This window comes from Pinus tabuliformis, chromosome 5_1 (assembly GCF_031772625.1).
Source record: "Pinus tabuliformis cultivar Carrire ecotype Pingquan chromosome 5_1, CPIR1, whole genome shotgun sequence".
Lineage (NCBI taxonomy): Eukaryota > Viridiplantae > Streptophyta > Pinopsida > Pinales > Pinaceae > Pinus > Pinus tabuliformis.
The window spans coordinates 239,431,663-239,453,548 of record NC_142305.1 but is presented as its reverse complement, the minus strand read 5'-3'; the positions used below and the strand labels follow the sequence as shown (position 1 = coordinate 239,453,548).

At 37.7% G+C, this 21,886-nt stretch overlaps 1 protein-coding gene across 1 annotated transcript in view; it reads left to right on the top strand.

The window, feature by feature from the left end:
- LOC149164294 (uncharacterized) overlaps positions 1-21,886 on the top strand; it is a 64,687-nt gene that overhangs the window by 2,081 nt on the left and 40,720 nt on the right. Inside the window, exons 2-6 of the mRNA XM_089429432.1 lie at positions 12,313-12,455; positions 12,561-12,658; positions 12,850-12,931; positions 13,084-13,135; positions 13,286-13,366. Of these exons, the coding sequence (XP_089285558.1) occupies positions 12,313-12,455; positions 12,561-12,658; positions 12,850-12,931; positions 13,084-13,135; positions 13,286-13,366 (456 nt within the window). The remainder of the gene's footprint in view (positions 1-12,312; positions 12,456-12,560; positions 12,659-12,849; positions 12,932-13,083; positions 13,136-13,285; positions 13,367-21,886) is intronic.

The window sequence follows — 21,886 nt, the reverse complement described above, 5'->3', positions numbered from 1 at the left end:
AAGGGGTAATCATTGCTATATCTTACACATCATGCTCTTGTCCTTTGAGCCCTAAGCAATTAATTAAAGAAAATTCATAAAAGGGAAAAAAACATAAAGAAGGGTGGAAAAATCAAGGTCGGGGAACCTCTTGTACCACGATTGCTCCCTCCTACACATTACATACCCAGGTGTGGGCTTCCCCTTATCTAGCTACCCCTATGCCCCAATATGTGGCCCAGGATTGCTCCTCTCATTCCTTACTCTATTCCACTTATTTATCATTTGCTACCCCCATTAGAGAGATGTACCTTGGACATACTATCCCCTTTAAGGGCTGACACCACCTAATAAGGTACTTGGTTAACCCCCTTTGGAGCTTGGAGACACTAACACATGCCAAATCCCACTACAGAAGGGCATGCCATTATGAAGTGCCCACTTTGTTATCCATGATTTGTAAACTCTTTTACTCGATTATTTTAATGATTGGTTGTACTGGAAGCCTAGGGGACGCATTGGATTTTATGTAGGATTACAAGTGGTTGCCATTTCGGTTTGGTTTCCCTATACAAGATCCTAATCCCCATAGGTCTACATTGGCACATATAGGGTGTGCATCGAGAACCATTGGCCTCCACAACAACAGACAACACTCCACGGATCTTCATCGATGCTTAAAGACTACTAGCGATCCACTTTTGGGATGATGGTGATATGCTTGGTACATTATGCCGAGCAGGCCCCCACAGGAGCCCCACACACTTGGTAGGTGTCCCAGGACTTGTACGATGTCTTGACAATGTTCATTCCACCACTCGGACCCTTGCAGAGGATCTACAGGCATCTCTGATTCATATGGAGACCCATGGGGTCATTTATGTGCCCTCAGACCCACTGGGAGCACCACAGGTCTACTACTTGGAGAACAAGGGGCCACCTCCTTGTCCATCATATTCCGAGGAATTTATTCCTCAGTATAGCACTTCAGGACATTATTAGGCCTTTTGAGGGCCCCACGACATGTACATATTCTTATTTAGCCCCTTGTGAGGCTTATTTTTACACTTGTGAGCTAGTTTTGTGAGCTTGTCACTAATATGGGTTTTATTTGCACATTATTTTATCATTAGGGGCTAATGTAGGCCCATATGCTAATTCGAGTTCCTTAGGAGGCTATATATTGATGTTAGATACATTAATTTGGATCATCACTTGGCTTGAGATCTCTGAAATCATAGAGAACTTCACATTTTTCCTTGGAGGATATTTTTTGGAGATGGATGAATTTTGACGTATGGATTTGGGCTATTTTTCTTGTCTTGGAGCTTTGTCTTGCAAACGAAATGCTGGTTGGATATATTCTATAACGTTGCAAGTAAATTTTGATGTTGTTATTCTTGTTGCTGCATACAACTAAAATTAGGGGTAGTTGCTGCATACTTGAAATGTGGAATTAAACATGTTTTAGCTAATTTAATGTATGGGCCAATGTTATATGAATGAAATTTCCTAGAGATTATTTGTCTCGATAAGATTTTTTTTCCAAAGAAAAAAACGAAATTTTTATAATTATGATAAAAAGTTACATATCATATGCCGAAGCATTCCTTTGACTCTATGATGGATCATCATAAAGATCTGTATAAAGACTATTCTGCCTTCCTTCAGCAAAAGAGAGGTGGAGCATACTGAGCATAACAAGAGCCTCCTCTACAGAGGAAAACAACTCCCTTCCTCAGCACCATCAAAAAGTATCAACAGTTTTTCATATATTTGGCATCCATGGTAATAAAAAACAACAAGAAGCATCTTCCCCCCGGATCTCCTCTATCAAGGAAAACAACCCAAGTTGAGAAAGGATGTCCAAGTCTAGATTTTCAAAAAAGAAACTCTCAGTTGTATACAAAAAGAAACTATATAAACCAGTATGCTAAGTCTTCAGAAGCATGCATCTATACATAAGGAGGCTGGTCCGAGAGATGGATTTCTCCATTGTTTTCCTCCACTATTCTCCAACTGCCCATAGCTTGTTGCAGACCTTCTTTAGAAAGCCTGTCTGCTAAACCGTTGTGCTCCCTGTTAATGTGATGAATAGAGAAAACATTAAAAGATAATTTTAAACGCTGAATTTCTTCTAATAAAGGATACAAGATATAATGTTTACATCTGCTTTGATCATTTTCCCATTTTATAACATTTAATGAATCCCCAAAAATCTGAACTGTGAAGATGTTCCTGTGTATAAGCCAACATAGGGGCAGCTTTAGAGCAGATAATTTTGCAAAATTATTTGAGCCACTGCCTAAGCCCACGGAAGCTTTTAGAGACTGTCTTTCGTTTATATGGATGATTAATCCTGCTCCAGCTTTGTTATTTTGAGATGCTCCATCAAAATAAGCCCATGGCACTCCTTCCTTGATTTGTTCTTCTCTAACCTGTCTCGGCATCCTTTCTTCCTCTGAATCAGGTATGTTTGAGTAAATAGACGTACATTGAATGGCGATTGATTCAATAGGGGTTTCCTTGTCTAGAAAGATGGTTCTGTTTCTTGCAATCCAGATACCCCAAGAGATAATAGGAGGTAGATTCCGCAATTTCCCATTTGAATATAAGCGCCACCATTTATGCCATGCTTCAGGGATATTTCCCCCTTCCTAGGCTGCCGGTAATTGAATAAGCTTCTCAACCTCCACCCATACTTTTTTAACTACAGGACAACCAATAAAAAGGTGTGCTATAGTTTCAGAGTCATTTTTGCACATAGGGCATCTTCCCGGCCCTGACTTAAACCTGGATTGGAGAATGTCCCATGTAGGGACTTTTCCTTTTAGAATACACCAGAAGAAAAGCTTGGCTTTAGCAGGGCACTTTAGCTTCCATAATGACTTTGCCCACCATTCCGGATCTCCCCAACCTTTCTTAGTCATGAGGAACTTGTATCCAAATTTTGGGGAGTAGGATCCAGAATCAGCGTGAGCCCACACCAGCTGATCCGGTTTGTCTTTTAACCTTACATTAGATCTAGAAAGTTCTTGAATGTAGACCTTCCAATCATTCCACCAATGGGGATGAAGGTCCAATTCCTCTCCTGATTTCCATGCTTGTCCCCATATGGATGAATGACCAATTTTCTCTACTTGATTAAGGAAAAGAAATCCTTTTGACTCTAGATGCCTAATCAGGCCTGGGGGCAGAGCAAAATTTTCGTTACACCCCACCTAGGGGTCCCTACCAATTCGAATATTTTCACCATTTCCAATCTGCCAGGACAAGCCTTGTTCAATAATCTTGAAGGCATCTATAGTCGCCCTCCAGACTACCGACACATTTCCTCCTTTCTTTTCTGGGTTCCTTATCCAATCTTTAAGAGGGGTGGGGTCAATGTATTTCCGTTTTACCACTTTCGTCCAGAGATTTTCCATATTGATGATTCTCCACCCTGATTTTGCTGCCAGGGAGGTTTCGAAAGCAGTGAGGTCTTTTATACCCCACCCCCCCCATTCTTTCGGTCTTGCCACTTTCTCCTAGGCAACTTAGGGAAGCACTGAATCCTCCTTTGATCCAGCCCATAGAAATCTACTACAGATTCTTCTTATCTTTTCCAAAATACCTTTAGGAACCCAGGTCATTGCAACCTAGTAAACTGGAATTGCTAGAAGGATTGTGTTGACCATTACGTGTCAACTTCCCATAACAGTACACCCCCTTTTCTTCGCAAAAGGGATAGCGCTTGATTGACGTGTCCATGCCATTCGACAGTGATCGTCAACTTGATCAATTTATGTTGTAAACCCAGTCTGCATGTGTGAATTGTAAATAATCTTAGCAGAGTTGAGTCATGTATGTAAATTGCCTAGGTGGACCTAATTTTCTAGTGATAATCTACGTTCCGGAAGGTTTTTTGTCTCACCGATCCATGATCGACAGAGTTTTCCTTCAGCCTAACCCCAAAGCCGGAATGAATTTTGTCATTAGAATCTTAGGGGAATCCTAGTGTGTTGATCTGCTAGATTATATTTGGTCGTAGAACTGGGTAGTCCATGAGGGTCTATGTCAAATGGGTTTTCCTCCTTGAGATGTAAAATTGTAAAAGTCATGATGTAAAGTGTCTTGGGGGTTAGAAAATGTTTTAATCCCCTCATAAGTCCTAAGTCCTAGGTCCTAGGTGTTTTTTCCGAAGGCTAAGTTCGAGGATCCAAAAATAAAAATTAATTAATTAAAAAATAGATAAAAATTATAATAAAATAATAGTAAAATTTTAAAAATTTTAAAAATAATTAAAAAATAAAAAAATAAAATAAAATAAAATTTTAAAAAATAAAAAAATAAGAAAATAATAATAAGTCAAATTTTTGAGTAAATAAATGCAAAATTTTAATTTTTTAATATATTAAATTGCATTTAAAAATTCGACGGATGAGATTAAAATATATCTATCCTCATCGACGGTCGAGATTAGTTTGACATGGATCACTCGAACTAGCTGTTCGGAATTTTTCCTTTAAATAGGGTGCTAGGGGTCATTTGAGATCAGATTGGATCTGAGACTCTGGTGCTAAAGAAAGATCTCTTGTAGTCATTTTTTGTGCAATAAAGAAAGACTTTGGGGTTAAAAATCTTGCTGGTGTTACTGTTCTGGAAATGCTGTAAGGCCTTTTATTTTTCTGCATAGTTTTATTTTCAGTCATCAATAATAGCTTGATGAAGATTGATTCAGACACAGGTATCTTGTCTGATCTTTGGGGTTTAAATGATAGTTTAGATTTCTGAAATATAATCGCAGGTATGTCCATTTGATCTGGATTCCACTATTGTTTTCTCCCTCTATGTTAATGGTTGATTGTAAGCTGTGCAGGATATCCCTTTTTTTAGATTACCGGGCGTTAGGGGAAGTTTTCCGCTGAACTAGCCAACTCCCGGATTGTGTTTTCTGAAAGAGCCCAGCCAGTTCTTGATCCTGGGCTTATCATTTGAATTTTTTTTATGAATGCATGCAGGGTTTTTTGAAGCACCTCACATTAAGTTTGAAATTCTGAAAATATAACTGTGGATTATTGACAAATCTGGCTGCTAAAGAGCCTTAGATCTATAAATACTGTAAATTCGTAGCTGGTTTGTAGGGTTTTATTTTTAATCCTTGCATATATTTTCTGAGTTTTTGTTTTCCATTTGTAGGTTGCAGGTCTGAGAAGAATTTTTTTGTGTGTGAAGCCAGATCTGGCCCCAGAAAATAGCCTTTGCAGGTGCATCTTTTTTGCAATCCAGGGTTTTAAATTTTTTATCTAGAGAAAAGGTCTGCAAGGATTTCATAAATAAATCTGAGACAATTTAATCTGGAGAATTTGGAGGGTTTTTTGGTCCCTTTTTCTCCTGCTTCTTGGAGTCTCAAATTTTTGGAGAAATTTCAAAAATTTTTAGAGGGGTTTCACTGTCCAAACCCTCACCCTCACGCAACTGCACGTCGTTTTCATTTCTCTGTGCTGCCTTCTCATTCCTTGCATATGAAACCCATTATCTACTCATCCCCTGCGTCCTCTGTTCCCGTGGCTCCATCTGCTGCTCGTTCCTCCTCCTTCACGCAGCTTCATCGTTGTCTCTTCTCCCCTCACCGCAACAGCCTCCTCCACATCTAGCTTGCAAAAAACATAAAAATAAAATCAAAAAACTGAAACCCTCAGTTCACCCGCAGCCCCATCTCTAAACTGTCATCTCCTTTCCGCCTGCATAATCCTTAGCAAATCCACACTGCCAGAAGTTTGTAACTGTCTCTCTCTGCCTGCACGCTAGTTGCTCCATACTTCTGCCACAAAACATTGCCACAGCTCCCTGCATGCATTTCTCTTTCACGTGCTGCTCACCTTCGAATGCCAGAGCTCCATTTTGCTGTTGTCGAAGACCTGTGTTCCTCCTGTACACACACACAATACGATCACCACTTTTTTATGCGTGGGTAAAAGTTAGTATAGATTAGAACGTATCTGAGATTTTAATTTAGCGTACTTTCTTTGTTCAGATTAGATTTTAGTTTTATTTTATTTTGATTTTAATTTCAGAACTTTACAATTTCATAAAAAAAATAATAAAAAAATAATAAACCATAAAAATCCATTTTCGTCTTTTGTTATATTTTTTGCGTTTTATTTAGTTTAGATTTCGTATAGTTAAGGTTTAGATTAGATTTTAGGTTTTTTTTTTTTTTTTTTTTAGATTTTAAATTTTAGTTTTAGATTGGTTTAGTTTTGTTCAAATTTTGACTTTAAAAATAACAAAATAAATAAATATATTAAAAAAAATCATAATTTTTTTTTTTATAGAAAGTCCCAAAAAATTATAAAAGTTTTAATCATTAGTTTTGTTTTAGAGTTTTGTATAGTTACGTTTACATTTAGTTTTGTCTTTTTTTTTATGAATAAAAAAATCATAAAAACTAAAAAAATATAAAAAAATAAAAATCATAAATGTTTGAAAAAATAAAAAGATTTTTGATTTGTTCTTTTATTTATTATTTTTTTTTTTCCAGTTTAACTTTTGAATTTTTTAAGTTTTATTTAGTTTAGGACTTAGTTTTTTTTAGAGTTAGATATTTTTCTTTGTTCATTTTTTGTTTCATTTATAAAAAAAAATATAAAAAATCAAAAGGTTCCTTTTAAAATTTTAGATTAGATATTAGATTTAATTTAGTTTTATTGCATTTTTAGTTATAAAAAAAAAAAAATTTTTTGAAAAAGCTTAATAAAAAAATTGAAAATTTCATTTTTGGCGATTTTTGCAGTGTTTATGTTCCATTTCTCTATAGCTAAATGCACTTAAATGTTTAGTTAAAGTTAGCTATGTGAGAGTGGTAACTAATCAACGTTTAAATTTTATGATCATTTAAAGCATTTAATTTTTCTTTAAGTTTAATTGTTGGATCACCGTTAAAGCATTGTGAATTTACTGGATATCTTGCATCGCTCGGGTTATTTGATGATAAATGATTGCTCTACATGGTTTATGTTTCTGCAACATTTAGTAAATAATCATTTAATCATTAACTCCATAAGGCACTGGTCTATTAACTTAATAAAATCAAATAAGTGCTTGTTTTCCCTTCTGTCTCCCAACCCAACTGGTCTTCAGTTGGTCATCCATTTTCCCATAGGGTCTACCCCCCTTAGCCGTGGGAGACAGGCTTAAATGGGGAGATCGGGGATCAAGGTGACAGCCCCCGGTCTGAGCGTTTTCGTGACAATCTGTGCGACAATAGATTGATTTAATTAAAGTTAACCTTCCTACTCTGGAAAGCCACCTGAAGCTCCAATGAGAGATTCTAGTTTCAATCTTTGCTACCAACCAATTCCAGTCCTGTTTCCTGTAATTATCCAGTTTTAGCCAAAACCCCAGATATTTGAAAGGATCTTCGAGCTTATAAACATCAAAAGGAAGAACTGAGGTAATTTGGCTTGTCTCCTGTCTGTTAAAGCCTTCCAGAATGAGCTGAGATTTCCTATGATTCACTTGCATCCCGGTAGCTTTCATAAAAAGCTCAAGAATCTTCTTAATCTCCTTTATTTCAGACTGGTTCCCATTGCTGAAGAGTAAAATATCATCGACAAAGAGAAGGTGCGAAATGAATAAGTTGACTGCAACCTCCAACCCTTTTAAAGTTCCTTCCCTTTTGGCTTTTAGAATTAGTTGACTCAGCCCTTCTGCTACCAGAAGGAAGAGCAGTGGGGACAAAGGGCATCCTTGTCTTAACCCTCTTTGTCCTTTGAAGAAGGGAGAGGTTGCTCCATTAATAAGGACCGCATAATTGACACTAGTGATACATCCCATAATCCAATTGATAAAGTCAACTATAAATCCTAGATGTGTTAACAGCATCCGGAGGTAGGTCCAGCGGATTCTGTCGTAAGCTTTTGACAAATCAATTTTCACCACTTCTCCTATTTGTCTCTATAATCTTGCATCATTTGTTTTGAAGTATAAATTATTGAAAGTCACTTTTCTTTTCTTTCTCTCAACATTGGATGAATTTGACTTTCCAGGCCTCCTTGATCAAGAAACCAAGTTCTTACTCATCATCATCCTTGACACCATATCCTCAAGTGAATTAGGCAGTGATCCCTCACAAGCGGTGATCATTGTAACCCTTTTTTTACCCTTTTCCCCTTTTTCCTTAGGTCTAGCCCCATTAGGTCACCTAGGGCATCAATTTCTTGGGAATTTACCCAAGGGAAAATTTCGATCTCCTATAGGCTACTGCGTTGGTAGGTCCCCGCCCTCTCCTCGAAATTTGAGGCAATTCTAACAGTGGAATCTCCAGGAATCCCAAGCCCTAGCTCTATGATCGAATTTTGCCTAGGCATCCCCAAGGCTAGACCTCAACAGGATCAATTCAACCTTTTGAAGTAAATATTCTTGTTTGGTCCTTTCCTTTCACCTTGTCTAGGATAGGAACATCATTGGTTGTTACATTCCATCCCCGAACCTGGACTGGGTCCACTTGGCCCCGTGTAGTCCCACTTCTCAATAAAGATTATCTGTCAAGGACCATTTGGGAATCCAAGTTTCCCAAGGATTATAGGGATTGAGAACCTCGTCTATAACCCTATTCCTTCCTCTCAACCCTCCAATCCTCACCCCTTACACCTGGAGGACTAAGTCCCTTGCTTAAAGAGAGCAAGTTCCATTCTTCACTCCATCCATGGCAAAGGGTTTCCAGGGTCACTTTCCACCTATCCATTGACATATACTTTACAAGTGATCCCTACACTACCAGGACTCCTCCCATTGGTGAAAGTCTGTAAAGAGCAGGGAGACTTAACTGTGGTGACAAAGGGCTAAGCCTCGTCCGTTGCCCTTAACTTGGCAGTTTCCCTCTTAGGAACCCCTTTTAGGTCCCCTGCTAGCTTGAGTGGTAACAAGCATCAAATTTCAACCTCGAAAACAAGTTTATCTAACTTAAATCATCCTAGACTACATTCTCCCAAAGAACAAGGCACTAGTCCAACTTGTTGGTGATCAATCTCATATTTAATCCATCTTTTCTCTCTATTAAATTCGGTCCTTTCAAGGCTAGGGAAAAACTCTAGGGCTTGGTGTGAATCTCTCGGGAGAAGGATTTTGGTGGTTGGAGAGCGTAAACGTCAAGTTGGTTAGGTTTTCCACAAAACCTGTTAATTTGGTGGGCATCCACTTCAATTTCATCTATAAATTCTCTTGCCCTAGGTGTTTGCCCTAAGAGGAACCCTAGTTTTTCTTCCCTCAAGTTAAGGACTTTCTTGAAGGTTTCATAAGCCTTGGCGTAGTTAAAATACAATGCAAGAAACCTTTTCTCCTTGTTCTGACCATGAGTTTCTCTGACACTCATCAAATCAATCAAACCATAGGTCTTGAGTCCTCGTTTCCAAGATTCTTCATCTTCCTTGTCAAGCCTTGGTCCAAAATTGTGTCTTTCTTGAAGACCTCCTAGCGAGATTGTTTTATAATTTAGCCCTAGCATACCTATTATAAGTGATCTCTTTTCTACTGCGAGTGCTTCCATTGGTGAAATTCTGTAAAGAGCAGGGGGTTTTTGGCTGTGGTGATAGTGGGCCACTACCCCATTGTTGCGTATAGGTCTAGTTTATACCTTGTAGGTTTTCCCTCTCCAAGACTTGCTAGATTTTGCTGCAACAAGCCACTATCCCATTGTTACCCCTTGGTCTAGTTCTATCCTTTTAGGGTACCCGTCTCCAAGGTCTGCTAGATTTTGCGACAACATGACCTTTACCTCGTTGTTGTCACTTGGTCTAGTGTTTGCCTTGTAGGGTGACCCTCTGTTGATTTGGGGTAGCATTGGATGTGCTCTAGCCATGCAAATTGGTGGAGAGGCTAAAGCACATGAGATCTCCAAGTCCTAGAAATGGTTTGGGCAAATTCTAACTAGTTTGGGAGATATTAAAATAATTAATATTTTTAATGGAGTTCCTAAGTCTAAACTTAGGAAAAATAAAATATTAAAGGGTATTAATATAACACTGTGTTAGAAGGGTCCAAAAGTCATGGATCAAGTCAAATCTAATCTTAGCCGTTGATTAGAGATTTAATCTCGGCTGTTGATGGACCAACAAGAAAAGTATAAGAGGAGGCTTGAGAGTCAGTTGGAAAACACACCAAGTTGATCAAGAATTCGATTTTGGGGCAGGGTTTGCTGAGGAAATCGAGTGAGTGATCTGAGTTGCAGTTGAGGGGTAGTGAGTACATAGCAGAGAGGTAGAGTTAGTACCAGGAGGATCAGCGCAGAGTCGGGAGAGGTTGATGTAGAGCCAACTAGAGGCCACATAGAGGCAGCTAGGAGCTGTGCAGAGCCAAAGAGGCCAGCATGTGAGATGCATAGGGTCTAGGGGATGATGCAGAGGATATAGAAGCTAACGTAGAGGCCAAAGAGGCTGACGCAGGGCCTAGAGGCAACGCTAGAGGATTTTGTGGGATAGTCTGGGAGCTGGGGAGTCGGATAGGGTGACGCAATCCCTATCAGAGTGACGCAGAGCAGCAGAGGCTGCATTGTTGCTGTGGGATCGTTCATCCAGTGATTTAGCTGGAATATCTGTCTCTGACTGAGAGGTACTACTGCCGAGGGCATTCTTTGTTGGGTGAGCCATTTTTGGCACCCGGGTTGTATTCTGAAACTGCATAATAAAAAAAACCCTCTGAATCGCTGCATCGGTTTTCCCGCATTGGGTTTTTCCGGTGACATTAGTCCAAAAACAACAGTGTCACTTGTGTGCTTGTTTACTTTCAGTTGATGATTTGTATGTGTTGATACTATACTTGTATTTATTTTCAGTATTTACATGGTAAATAACTTGTTAAGTAATTGAACAAGTAGGAAGAAATAAATCAGATAGTACAGGAAGAATTTCTAACGAGTTAAACTTAAAAATTTCAACACCCTCTACAAGACATACTAGATTTTGTACAAATTGTGTAAAAGTAAATATAATATATCATTAATTCTCTTGCATATATTGTAAGTCACCCAGTTTGGGTTCTAGTTCGAGTTTGACAATGATCAGGTTCAATTTGCATTCGAAGTTTTCAGTGAATTTCTCATGAGGTTTGCTATTGGGTTCATCTTTATATATATATGAATTTTAAAATGAAATAAACGTAAAATAGTAGGAAATCAACATTGACAATCATAATAAATGTTATGATGGGCACGGAAATAACGAGGGTAGATTACGAGCTTGAGCTATGGACTTGATCAATGACCATGAGGTTCGATGAACCTCAAAAAACTTTAAATTTCTCTTTTAGGTTTATTGAATTCCAACCGCAAGGTTGAAGTTTGGCAAACCTTGTCACATAATTTATATCTGCCCCAATTTATTTCCATTAATTTTAATGGTGACAACCTCAAAACATCTTTTTCTCTAAGCTAAAATAACAAAACTCCCCATTGTCTAGGGATTATTGAACTGTGCCCTTGTATTGGTCTGTAACATTAGTGTCAATCACGGCATTACCTTCATAAATTCTAGCACTCAATTGCATGCACTTAATGCTACTTTTGTATGAGAAATTGAAATTCTTCTCTTCTTTGCCTTGATATGACATTTGAGAGCGCTCACAGTTAAGGATGAAATGATCTTACAAGGTGTTTTGGAATCTTTGAATTGCTTTATTCGATTACAAGAGCTTTCTTTAAACATGTTGGATTGACTATATTTAACATTTGCATTTCTGTTACTGTTTTTAATATCCATTGTTCTTTAGATTTCATGGCAAGGGAAAGCTAAAGTTGGGAAACTATGGATGTTAAACAGACTTCAAGTTTCAACCCCTTTTTGCATATCTAGCCTCACTTTGATTTCAGTTTTGAAAATAAACTCCTACAAACTACATTGTGGCCAATGCAATATATATAAGCTTACTCTTCAAGGGCAGGCTTTCGAATTTTGCTCTGTATGTTGCCTTTGCTACTTACTGCTTTGTATTTTATGCTTGGTTATATTCTATTTTGTCTTGATATTTACGGTTCTCCAAGCTTGTTTTTTGAGTTCTTATCCTTTATTTTGTGCAATCTCCCGTGACACCTTGGACATTTTTGTATGTATGTGTACTACAATATAAATCTTCTGTATCTTCTTACTGTTTCAGTTTTTCTACTGCACTTCATGAGTCTGATGGTTGTGTTTACATAAAACATAATTATTTCTTTCAATTTCGACTAAATCTAGTAGTTTCTTTGTTTTCCTTGGGAAGTATTTTGAAAACTAGGCCTTATACTTTTGCTTGGTGTTTTGGTTAATGTTTGACTTTTGTTCTTTATTTTTACTGATAAATTTGAGTTTACCTTTGCAGAAAGCAAGTTCTGAGGAGGCATTATCATTGTTGCAAATGGTTGTGGAGTCTTGCAAGTCATTGCCACTAGCTCGTGGTTTCTTTTATGATGAATTAGCGGGACTAATAGGCTGTACAGAACTGCATCCGTCTGTTATAGAATGGTAACTTTCGTTGCTAGATGTTTAACTTTACTCCTATGAGTGTATTGTGACATATTGGACTTGAATTAAAGACTTTTACAAACATATCGTGCCTGTTTCTGGCAGGATATCCAAACACACAGGAGAGTTTGAGAGCCTTTTCCTTTTAGATCTTGAGTCTGGCCATCTTCAGGTTGATCCTGGTCCCTGTGGTGGCTTACAAGGTATGCTGGACTTTTTTGTAAGTTAACTTATAATTTGCATTAAACAGAAACAATTGCCTATAGCTTAGTTTTCTATCAAAATAAATATCATGCTAATCCAATTGTTTAATAATTTAACTCTGTTGATTGTCATGCTGCCTCTATCCCAGTTCACATAGTTTGTATTTTGATAGGCGTTTACCATTGTACAGGTGAAATATGGATGAATTTGGATGGTGAGGTGTCACCAATTTGCCTTAATATCCTGCCTCTAGTGACATCTTACCTGCAAAGGTTGCTGCTGAATAGGATATGCTGTCCAATATGTTCATTCAAGTCTCAAGACAGATTTCGATGATGCCCATGCATTCATATTGTATTTATTTTATGAATGTTTTAGCATTATGACCGACTGTGGCTGAACACTCTTGCAATGTGGGTTGTAGGTCCTCTCCGGCATTGCAGTTTCTTCCTGCTAATTTTCATCTATTAGCAGTTGTGAGTACTTGCATACCTTTTTGGTGCTTTAAAATATTGTTTGGCCTTGTTACGTGCACAAATTGTGATATTTGAATTAATGGGATTTTTTGAAGATTTGCTAAATCAGGTCATTATTTAGTTTCAAACTACATAATTTCTGTGATATAGGTGGAGCAACTAACGAACAAAGGTTCTTTGGGGAGCATTGATGCACTCCTTGGTTGTCCCTTGTATCTTCCGAAGTATCAGGTCAGCTATACAGTATTAATGTCTTCTTGTTTTGTTTAATTATTGTGTAAAATTATATTTTTACTTTTCTCTTTGTTTTATAGGAAGATTTGACCCCCTTATTTATTAGAAATTTGAAGCCTCTAGTATAATTTAATATTGTCAGTGTTGAAATTTGTTTGAAAGCTGGAATTTATGAACATGATAATTACTGGTGACTGTTATCTATGTTTCTTTTTAGTATTTACTTCATTTACTTAGGTCATCAAGCAATTATACCTTCAAAGATATAAAGAAAGTGTAGAAGAGACAAAAGATACTAGAGATTAGGCCAGAGGCCAGGGAAAAATCCACAAGGGGAAAATCCAACAATCCTTTCCTTATAGATTCTCATCAACAAGAGAGATACAAGTCAAACTAACCAGTGAACCAAGTGCCAAGTCAGCCCTCCAAACTTTGCCATGTTTTCTCTGCAAGATAGTCAACTAATCACATAAGTATATGTTGGAATTTCTAAGTCTAACTGTTAGAAACCCTTCATGTACTTTTTTGATTTATTTTTTCCTACTCGTTTTGATTAATTAAAAAGTTATTTACCATGTAAATACCGAAAATAAATACAAGTACATGCTCAACACATTATAGATCATCAACTGAAGGAAACAAAACAAGCACACAAGTGACACTGTTGTTTTTGGACCAATGTCCCCGAAAAAACCCAATGCGGGAAAACCAGTGCAACTATCTGAGGGTTTTAATTATTAAGCAGTCTAAGAATACAATCTGGGTGCCAAAACCGGCTCACCTAACGGAGAATAATCTCGGCAGTAGTACCTCTCTACTCGGAAGCAGATATTCTGGCTGAAGCCCCGGATAAACACTCCAAAAACTCCCAACTCCAATCTGCCCCACGAAAACCCCAACGTCAGCCTCTAAGGACTGCGTCAGTCCTTTCTGGCCCAGCGTTTGCCCAATGTCACCTTGGCTTGCCGTGCGTCAACCTCTCCTTGCGTCAGCCCTTAGAGCCTCTGCGTCACCCACGCTGGCTCTCTGAGGCACTGCGCAGCTCCTGGCTGCCTCTGCGTGAGCCCTGGCTGGCTTTCCTTGAACCCTTGGTTGGCTCTGCGTCCCTCTCTTGTGGCTTCTGCGTTGATCCTCCTGGTACTATCTCTGCCTCTCTGCTTCTGTATTCACTGCCCCTCAACTGCAACTCTGATCACTCTTTCGACTTCCTCAACAAACCTTGCCCCAGAAAATCGAAATCTTGATCAACTTGGTGTCTTCTCCAAGTGACTCTCAAGCTTCCTCTTATACTTTTCTCGTTGACAATTCAACGATCGAGATTAATGGTTAAGATTAACTCTGGTTTGATCCATGAATTTTGGACCCTTCTAACACAGTTTTATATTAATTCACATTAATATTTTATTTTCCCTATGTTTAGACTTAGGGACTCCATTAAAAATATTAATTATTTTAATATCTCCCAAACTGTTTAGAATCTGCCCAAACCATTTCTGGGTATTGGAGATCTCATGTGCTTTAGCCTCTCCACCAATTTTCATGGCTAGAGCACATCCGATGCTACCCCAAATGAACAGTATAGTGCCACAGTGAGCTTGGATACCACAGGAGTATGTTGCCACAAAAAGCTTACATCATGATTCATTAGGAAGGAAGTGATATAGGAAGCTCGCATCATCACAAAATGACGTGCTACACAAAGCTTGCATCATCACAGAACTAAACTTTCTTAAAAGTTCACATTTCACAGAACTACAGTGCCTCAAATAACTTGTCATTTTACATGGGTATAGTGCCTTTTTCACAGTAATATGTTGCCTCATATATCACCCTTTATCCTGCCTCTGAAATCTTGGATATATGCCTCAGGAATCTCGGATATATATGTGTCAGGAACCTTGCCCTCGTACCTCAGAAAGCTCGCTCTCATGCCTCAAAGATGCTACAAAATCTGTCCTTGATTGAGACAAATTGGCTCTATTTATAGTTGTTCATTTGTGTGAAGGGACACATCCTTTGGGTAGGCCAACTTGTCTTCTGGAGGGCCGATTTGGCAAATTGGAGAGACAAATGACACTTACAAAAGTTCAATTTTTTTTCTTTTACAAAGGTTGGCACAACGCTTTCAATTACTCAGAAAAATCATATTTATTATTATTAAAAGATAGAAGATGATTACAATTTGAGGGAGGCCCCTGACTTTATACCGCTGTGGGTGCCTCTTGGTGAATGGTCATGATCTTTGATCATGCCCTTTGCCTAATTACTACTTAACTAACTAACTTTATATAACATTGCCTTCCTCCCAGAAAATTCTTTTGTCCTCAAAGCATAGGTAACGACAGATGTTGTTGACGAAATGCTTCAGTCTCCCAAGAAGCTTCTTCTTCTAGTAAGTCCTTCCACTTGATCAAGTATTCCTTGATTACACGAGATCGAAGCTTCTTTTCTCTGGTGGATATGATACCTTCTAGTTCTAAAATGACCCTTCCTTCATCATCTAAGGATGGAAGCATTGTTTGTGCTGATTGATGGTCGCCCAGTGCCCTTTTAAGGCAGGATACATGGAAGACGTTGTGGACACGACTTTTATCCGGAAGGCTTAAACTATATGCAACTTGGCTAATCTTTTTGTTGATCTGGTATGGTCCATAGAACTTCGGTGCCAATTTATTTTTTCCTTTTTGTTTCAAGGACAACTGCTTGTATGGTTGGAGCTTGACAAATACCCATTCTCCAACTTCAAATTCTCTTTTAGTTTTGTTTCGGTCATCTTGTTGCTTCATACGGTTTCTTGCATTATTTAAATTTTCTTTTAGGGTTTGGACGATTTTTTGGGTTTTTTCTAGTTGGCTTTTAACAACTGGTAGATTTGTCTAGACGGTAGCTAGATTCTTCCGTTTTGGAGCTCTGTGCCCATACAAAGCTTGGAATGGAGTCATTTTTTCTGAGGTATAATAAGTAGAATTATACCACCATTCAGTGAGACGCAACCACTGAGCCCACTTATTTTGTTTTTCTGTAGCGTAACAATGTAGGTAGGCTTACAAACATTTATTGACAACCTCCGTTTGTCCATCTATTTGAGGGTGGTAAGCGAAACTCATATTTAGGTAGGTTCCTATATGGTTGAACAACTCTTTCCAAAAGTTACCCTTAAATTTGGCATCTCTATCACTCACAATGAATTTCGGAAAACCGTGTAATTTATAAATATTTTTGCAGAATATCTCAGCGATTTGTTTAGCTGAGTTTAATTTCTTCATTGCAATAAAGTGAGCATATTTGGTGAGTTTGTTGACTACTACGAAAATCTTATCCTTGCCTTCAGATACAGGTAATCACTCAATAAAGTCCATTGATATTTCTTCCCATTTTTGATTCGGGATGTTTAAGGGGTGAAGTAATCCCAGTGTCATAATATTTTCACTTTTATTTCTTTGACATGTGTCACATTCCGCTACATACTTCTGAATATCGCGACTCATCCCCTTCCAAAAGAATGATTGACGTGCATTGTAGTAAGTTTTAAAGAATTCTACATGTTCGACTGACAGTGAATCACGTGACTCCTTGAGTATCTTGGATTTAAACTTGGAGTTTAAATTCAGATAGATTCTTCCTTTGTACCATAGAATGTCGTTCTTCAATTCAAATTTTGAGTTATTTGGAAGGTTATTGATTATCGCAGTTATTTATGGATCCTTAGCATACTCACTTTGAATCTCATTAAGCCATTCAGGAACAACAATCGAGACTGCAAGTAGTGCTGGTTCTTCGTCTTTCCTTGACAGGGCATCTGCTACTACATTGTCTTTTCCCCTTTTATGTAGTATCTCCATGTCAAAATCGGAAAATTTTTCGATCCATTTTTGTTGTTCTTCGGAAAGTGTTTTTTATTGAAGGAGGTGCTGGAGACAATTATGGTTTATTCGAATGGAGAACTTACTTCCCAAAAGATATTGTCTCCACTTAGCCAGTGCATGCATAATAGCGAGCATTTCCTTGTTGTATGTGGGCTTAAGACGTTCTCTTTTTTTGAGCTTCGTGCTTTCAAAAGCTATTGGATACCCTTCTTGAAGAAATTTCAACCCCCACTCCAGTTATCAATTTTCCTTATCACTCCATGCATTTAGTTTTAAATCCAACCATGATAAAAATTCTAAAATCTGGAAATGACAATATTTTTCTGAAAACACAAATTTAGAGATTTCACAACTGCTGAAATTGCAGAAATAAAACACAACAAAATTATGACAGCTACACACAAAATAACATAGTGATTTTTGGTCAATGTGACCTTGGAGAAACCCCCTACAACTCTTGGGGAAAACCAGTTTGAGAGCTCTTCTTTATTTCTGAAAATTCTTTTACAGAGAAACTAAAATACACAGTAAAGATTCCAGCGACCACAAATTACAACTTATCTTGATTTCGTGCTTGAACTCCACTTCAAAAATCGTGCCAATCAACAAATAGCAAAAACATAATTTTTTCTAGCAATAAAACAACATTAAATGCTGTACTGTCTGCCTCGAAAAATGTGCCCAAAACTTGTACAGACCGTACATATTTCAGCATTACGACTGCCTCAAAATTTGTGCCCTTGCTGTTGTCCCTCTTCTTCGATCTCTGTGCTATCCCTCTTCCTCGATATCTGTGTCTTTCTTCTGCTGTGCGTTTTGCCTTGGGATGTGTGCCAATAAACGCTGTTGCCTAGATTTGCTGAAATGTCTTCTTGCTACTCTCCTTCACTTCCTCATTGCTATGAAATTTTCTCCTTGCTCTCTCTTCTCTTTCTCTCAAATGCGCATGAAAGAAATGAATTAATCTTTTCCTCTTCTCTTCTCCTTTTATTCTCTAAATGACCTTTTAGGTTACCCTAAGATCTAATGGCTGAGATTCATTTAGATCTAGGGATGAGAATAAATGTGCATTTAATTCTCATTTTCTAATTTTTAACTCACCCACTTAAATAAAGACCCACTTAGCCTTTTATTTCCATAGTCACTTTTTCACTTTTTAATTTTTCATTGACTTTAATAAAGGCACTTTTAAATTTGAATGTAACTTTACCACTTATAAAGCCACTTTTAAATTAGAATGTAACTTTACCACCACTTTTAAATTAAATTTACTTTACCACTTGTAAAGTCACTTTAGGAGAAAAGTAAAAAATATTTTTTTACACTTTACCCTAAGCCAAAGATCAAAGCCTTAGGGAACCACTTGTCCTCTGGTACCCAAATTGTAACACTTCTTGAATTAACACTGCGCTTATACCGAATCCGGAAGCATCACACTCGATGATAAATGGTTTAGAGAAATCTGGAGTTGCCAATACCGGGGCATTGGACATAACTTCCTTCAATTCTTCAAAACACCTTCCCGCTTCCTCATTCCATTGAAATGAATTCTTCTTTAAAAGGTTTGTTAGAGGTGTAGTTATATGTGCATAGTTTTTAATAAATCTTCGGTAATATCCAGTCAATCCTAAGAACCCTCTTAGCTTGGATATATTAATTAGTTTGGTCCATTCCTTTATAGCTTTGATTTTATTAGGGTCCACTTTTACTCCTTCATGGGATATTATGTGTCTGAGATATTCTACTTCTTCCTTCCCAAAGGTGCATTTTGATTTCTTGGTGTAGAATTGATGCTTTGTCAGTAGTGTAAGAACTTTATCCAAATGTTGTAGGTGCTCCTTCCAAGTTTTACTGTAAATTAAAATATCATCAAAGAATACTAATACAAACTTCTCAAAATATGGACGAAATAACTCATTCGTTGTGGCTTGGAATGTTGCTGGTGCATTGGTTGACCCAAAGGGCATTACTTTAAATTCATAGAGACCTTCGTGTGTTCGGAATGTCGTTTTTGGTATGTCGTCCAACTTGATTCTGATTTGGTAATAGCTTGACCTTAAGTCCAATTTTGATAAGTATTTTGCGCCATGTGGTTCATCCAACATTTCGTCGATAAAGGGAATTGGGAATTTATTTTTAATCATTATTTTGTTTAATCCTCTATAATCAATGCATAGCCTGAATGATCCGTCCTTCTTCCTTACCAATACCACTGGAGCAACATACAGACTCTTACTTTTCGAGATGATCCCACATTTGAAAAGGTCTTGGATTAATCTCTCAATTTCAGTTTTTTGGTGATGTGGATATCGATACAGCGTGATGTTCACGGGGTCTGATCTTGGTTTGACTTCTATTGTATGCTTGATTTCCCTGTTAGGAGGCATTTTCATGGGCAGGTCTTGGAATACCTTTTCATGCTTCTGAATTAGCTCTTGTACTTCTGGTGACTCTTCGCTGATCATGTTTGCAGATAACATTTCTAACTAGTGACATTGTACTACATAAGTTGGTGCTCCATTCCGAATCATCTTCATCATCTGGGATGACGACACAATTTGATTCTCTGGTGCTTGGAGTCTGTATAACTTGTACCTCTGCCTTTCCGAGTTAAAGCTTATGAACTGCTCTTGATGGGTGGCAGAGTAAGTGCCTAGGGTTCGTAGCCACTGGATACTTAAGACGACATCTACTCCTCCTAATGGTATAGTGAAGAATGGGAATTCTAAATTAAAGTCTTGAATCTGTAATTTGACCTTATGACATTTCCCTACCTTTTCAATCTTCTTACCGTCAGCTACCATCACCTTCATGTTGGGTAAGGGAAATGAGAAAAGGTTGAGTCTCTTTGCCACGGTAGCATCTTAAAAATTGTGGGTTATACCGGAGTCGATGAGAACCAGTACGTTGTTCTTCTTTATTTGTCCTTTTAATTTTAAAGTCTGGGGTTGTGATATACTTGTCATAGTTGATAGTGACACTTGCGGAATACTTTCGTCATCTAATTTCGGAGGGAATTTTGGGGCATCTTCTACTCCTATGTCTGATTCATCACCGTTTGAATCATTAGTTGCTTCACAGTTATATACGTTTTTTGTTTCTTTTCCTTTAGCACACCTATGTTTAGGGTCCCACTTCTTGCCACAACGTTTGCATTTGCCTTTTTTTATCCTTTGTATTTCCACGCTAGATTTTTCGCCTTCCCGAAGATGTGGTGGAACATATCTTGTATTATCCGTATTCACAGACTGGGGCATTCTTCGTTTCAAATATACTTTTTCTAGTTTTGACCACAGAATCTGTTCAAATTTCTTTTCAACAACTTTTGCTTTTTGTCTTGCTACTGTTATTGATGTAATGTCATGAAGCTCAAGCTCTACTCGTAGATGAGTTTTAAGTCCGGAGATGTATGATTGAATTAGATGAGATTCTGATAACCTAGGTACTCGTGTTGCTAAGGTCTCCCATTCTCGAGTGTACTCATCCACATTTCCTTTTTGTCGTAATCTAATGAGTGTTGAAAATAACTCTTCTTCCTTTACACCTTGGAATCTTTTAAAGAATGCATCCTTAAATTTTCTCCAACTGATGGTGATTGTCGTCTTCTTCCACCACATATACCAATTATATGCTTCGCCTTCCATTTTCATGGAAGCATGTCTAATCTTTTCGTCATCATTGTCAATATCGTAAATCTCGAAATATTCTTCTGCTTTATTCAACAACGCAACGTTGCATTTTTTGTTACCATCGAATTTGGGTAGCTCGATTTTTTCTCTTCGTTGATAAGTCGCTAACGGTGGAGTGAAAAGAGGGTATTGATTGGTGAATGTATCCCAATGTTGCTTATTTGAAAAAGTCGCATTACTATTTCCTTGATGGTGCGTGGATGATTTTTTTGGAGACTCCACTTTTTTCATGAGAATCTGCTTAATTTGTTGAATCTGATGAATTATGCTGTTGATTACCTCCATCATTTTACAGTAGTTGTTCGGGTGTAACCTTCATCCTTTTACACAAAGTGTTCAACAACGTCATTGTCTGATTATGATTTATTTAAGATTTGATATAGTTCTGCCCGAGCTGTTGTTCTATTCGACTTGTCGTATCCTATAGCTTCTTGATATTGTCGGAATGTTCGATAACCTTACTCTCGAGATAGACTAATTTTTGGTTGAAATCATTGGAGTGGCTAGTAATCCTATTCTCCAGATCAATCAATTTTTTGCTGAAGTCGGTCATTGTCATTGACGACATTAAACAGGTTTGTGGGGCTGTATATTTGTCCACCAACTTAAATTCCTTTCTTAACTTGAACTAATTTTTTATTTTATTTTTATTTTTTATATTTTTAAATTTAAATAATTTAAATTATATAACTAATTTAAGTAATTAAATTAAGTTATATATAAATTAACTAATTAAATTTTAATTATATAGTGTAATTCCGCATTGTATATCGACCTATGTAGCTGATCTGACGTGTCCCGTTGACTGGAGACACACTGTTTTGATGGTCAGAATAGCAACAAATTTTTAGCTGCTGGTTCTATCGGTGTTGGGAGGTGTTGAGATGGCAGTACTTGCTTGCGGAGATGGTGGCGGGTGGGGGTGAGAGGACAGGAGATGGCAGAGATAACAACGGGTGGTT